The 3,946-nt window shown below is 44.2% G+C and overlaps 1 protein-coding gene across 1 annotated transcript; it reads right to left on the reverse strand.

The window, feature by feature from the left end:
* Positions 1-3,040: 3,040 nt before the first annotated feature.
* Positions 3,041-3,940, reverse strand: LOC103254456 (mas-related G-protein coupled receptor member X2-like; the record flags this gene model as incomplete). Its single annotated transcript, XM_008052548.1, has 1 exon — positions 3,041-3,940. A coding segment is annotated over one exon (900 nt), but the record flags the coding sequence as incomplete, so codon positions are not given.
* Between the last annotated feature and the right edge of the window lie 6 nt (positions 3,941-3,946).

Consider the following 3,946-nt stretch of genomic DNA (forward strand, 5'->3'; position numbering starts at 1 on the left):
GCATAAATAAGCAGTCATGAATGACAGCTCCCTAAAGCTGCCATGAGGGACTTTCATATCTTTTCTCTGTTTATAAAGTTAATGCCTGGATTTCCTGCACACTCCTCCTTAGTATGTAACTAGAGGAAAATCCATTACTGAACTGGACTTGAGAAGAAGGGAGCTCATCAGGATAATCCTGCAATCCCCCACCCACTTTCTTTTCCCCAGAGACAGTGAGAAATTGTCCTCTGAAGTGGGAGGTGCTTGCAGGAGCTCCAGTGAGACCTAGTAACTGAGCCTCTCTCTGCAAGATGCTGGATAACCCTGAGATTTGCAGGTGGGAGTTGCTCGAGAAAAATAGATTTCTAGCATCTTCTAACTTCCAGGCTTAGTCCAATGCACTTGGGATGCACAGACAAGACCTCTGCTCCATAAGATCTCACCATGTGATGAAAGGAGACAAGACAAATCATTCAGGTACAAGTGCCCTACGTCATGTAATAGACAAATGTAATAGAGGAATGCTCATTCAAGTGAGTTCAGTTAGGGCTTCAGGAGCTGATCATAAGCCTCCAGAAGCTCTACATTTACTTGCAGCCAACACGAAGAATATGTCACTGACATCAAAATAACTTGTTGCCCACGTGAGGGTCAACAGTCTTGGATTCCATAACCAGGTGAAAATTATCTACTGTATTCCTCATGATGGACAAAATCCTCAGCCAAAGCTGTACAGTTGAAGATATCTCAGACTCCCAGGACTGACTTTCTTAATAACTTGGTGTGAACTGATGACACCAAAGTGCCTTACCAGGTGCACCAGCTGCAAGCACTGTCTTCCTTCCTCGTCCCACCTGTGGGAATCCCTCACATACAGCCAAGTCCTACTGGGGAACTTTGGAAATCCAGGGTGTATGCATAGGGACAAACTCAGCAGAGTGCTGGATCTGGAAGAGGATTAGATCTGAACTCAGGGAGACATAGTTCTGTGTGCATACTGTGATATAAGTGGATCAATATATTTGGCTAGGAAATTTGAAAATTATAGATTTACCATTTTATGGCTACTTTTTTTCCTTTGTCTTCATCTTATTCTAAAAATGTGAGTAATAGGTTAGGATCAGGTACATAAGTGGTATACATACAGGTGAAGTTTTGTCGTCTCCCTGGGCCTCACTTCCCCCTGTGTAGAATTGGGGATTTATCCTAAGTGATGTTGTGAACCTCACCCCTCCCCTAGCATGTCCCGCTACTGTTGTGGCTACTTTGTACTGTCTTCAAGATACTGAGTTTATTTGCCACCTCGCATCTGAGTGGTAGTCTCCCTGCTTGTGAGCACTGCAGACTTCGTTGTGTTCTCACAACCTCTTATGGTGGCCCCTTCTATCTACTTGAGTTCTCTGTGGAAAGAGAAGTCAATTGCAGAGAAGAGTCCTGAACTCTGCATTGATGCTCTTTTTTAAAATTAATAATCTTGAAAATTGTGGCAAAATATACATTGCATGATTTTACTTCTTTCACTATCTTTTTTTTTTGAGTTAGAGTCTCACTCTGTCGCCCAGACTGGAGTGCAGTGGCCACTCCCAGCCACTGCAGCCTCAACCTGCTGGGCCCCAGCGATCCTTCTGCCTCAACCTTCCAAGTAGCCAGAATTACAGGCATGCGCTACCACGACCGGCTGATTTTTTGATTTATTGTAGAGATGAGGTCTCGGTGCACAGATGGGTCTCGAACCCACGGGCTCAGGCAATCCACTCACCTCAGCCTCCCAAAGGCGTGAGATTACAGGCTGAGCCACCGAGCCCGGCTTCTTTCACTATCTTAAATGTGTAATTCAGTGACACTAAGATATTCACAATAAGATACAACCATGACCAATATCTGCTTTAAATATTTTTATTATATGAAACAGAATTCTTTACCATGAAACATGATCACACAATCTCCTCATCCCTAAACCTAACATGTCTGTTAACTTTGAATATCTTATAAAAGTTGAACTTAGCAGTATTGTTCTTTTGTGTCTGGCTTATTTCACGTAGCACTTGTTCTCAATCTTCATCCTTGTTTTGTCATGTATCAGAATTCTGTAGCAACTCTAAGTGGTTATATACATACTGTAATTGACACTGTCATGGAAGAAGTCAAAGGTTTTCACTCCTGTTTCCCATGGCGATTGCCCAGGACACTAACTGACATCGAATGAGAACAATTTGCATAAGACAGCATGTGCTGAGAGTTATAAATTAAGGAATCTGGAAGCTAAAAACAGATGGTTTCCAAACTAATTTCCATTTGGAAACCAACACTGAGGTTGCCAATGGCCAAACTGGCACTGGTGGGACATATTTTTTGACTCTACTCTGGTCCATGGTCCAGGATAATCAGTTCTCATGAAGAAGGAACCATAATTTCTTTATTAGAAATTAAGGCCAACTTGTCCCCATACCATGGACACATGACAGCAGAGGACTTTTCATAAAATCTGTTTCATAGACTGCTTTTTATGAAGGTAAAGAGTCTGCATTTAAGAACATTATTTTTCCCAATCCCAGAAAACTCAGTGAAATTTAGAGGTAGCAGAACTCATGAATTCAGAACTGAGATTCCCACTTTCAGCAATGTCCCCATTCTCAGGATGAAGCTTGCTTTTCGGGGAAACTCAGTCTGAGACATAAATAAGGCATCTGCCTTTTCGGTACTGTCAGGTAGGAAACAATTCTAAAGAAGAGTTTTATGGATCTGAACAGACATTCTTGACATTGCAATGAAAACTGCTGAGAAAGAGTTTACAATAAGAAAGATTTGGAGGAAGATAACATGAGAAATTTATTGGTGACTTCAAAAAGGATTCAAACATTGTACTTTCAGACTAATGCTTTCTCTGGGTAAAACTAGAAAAACCAAGTTAAAAATAAATCTATTTGAAGACATTTTGGAAACCCTGAAGCATTTCAGAGGCACAAGGCCCAGAAAAATGCATCTAATTGCCAAGGGTGGCAAGGCAGTGTTGACTCTCAAGGTCACATGTTCCGAACAGGGAAGAAGCTCTTCCTCACTACCCCAGGTTGCTTCTTGACCTCTCCAGGGATTCCTGAGGAAGGCTGCCTCCACATCCATCCACCTCAGCAGTGTCCTGCAGAGCGCTCTGGAGAACCAGCTTGAGGGACTTCCTATTTTGACGCGGCTTAGAGGAACCCACAAAGAAGTAAATGATGGGGTTGGCGCTGCTGTTAACACAGGACAGGACATCTGAAACCTCAAAAAAACGACAAGTGAATGCATCAAACTTCTGAATCCAGAATACTAAAAACCATTCGATGCCTACAGGCAGGCCACAAAGGAGGAAGACCAGCACTGCCAGCAGGATGGTCACATACAGCCTGGTCAGCTTCATCTTCCGGAGGCTACAGAGAATCCGGAGCAACAGTGCCAGGCTGGACCCAGAAAGAACCACAAATAAAAACAATAGCCAAGAGCCAGAGAGGAAATCAATCGTCTGACACCAACTATGGTCATATATCCCCCCAAATGAAAAGGCACAATAGTACACTTCCAGGATGCTCAGCAGCAGAGACAGTGGCCAGAGTAGGGCACACACAACCGCTGACATGTGTCTTGGGCGGCGGCAGCGGTACCAGATGGGCCACAGGACAGACAGGCAGCGCTCGATGCTGATGGTGCTCAGTATGCTCAGGCCTGCAAGGTAGGGAAAGACAATCACAGGGCTTGATATGCTGTAGATGAAATCAAAGTTGCTAATAAGCTGTAAAAGGGAACGTATCATTTGGCCACAGAGGAAGAGGAAGTCAGCCGCGGCCAGGTTGAGGACGTAGGTGGAGAAGGCGTTCCTGCGCATGCAGAAGCCCAGGAGCCAGAGCACAATCCCGTTTCCTGCCAGCCCCACCAGGGCAATGATGAGCATCAGCAGGATTTCTATCAGGTTCTGCACGTCACAGGCTGG

This window comes from Carlito syrichta, unplaced genomic scaffold (assembly GCF_000164805.1).
Source record: "Carlito syrichta isolate Samal-C Ts95f unplaced genomic scaffold, Tarsius_syrichta-2.0.1 Scaffold280806, whole genome shotgun sequence".
NCBI classification, from domain to species: Eukaryota; Metazoa; Chordata; class Mammalia; order Primates; family Tarsiidae; genus Carlito; species Carlito syrichta.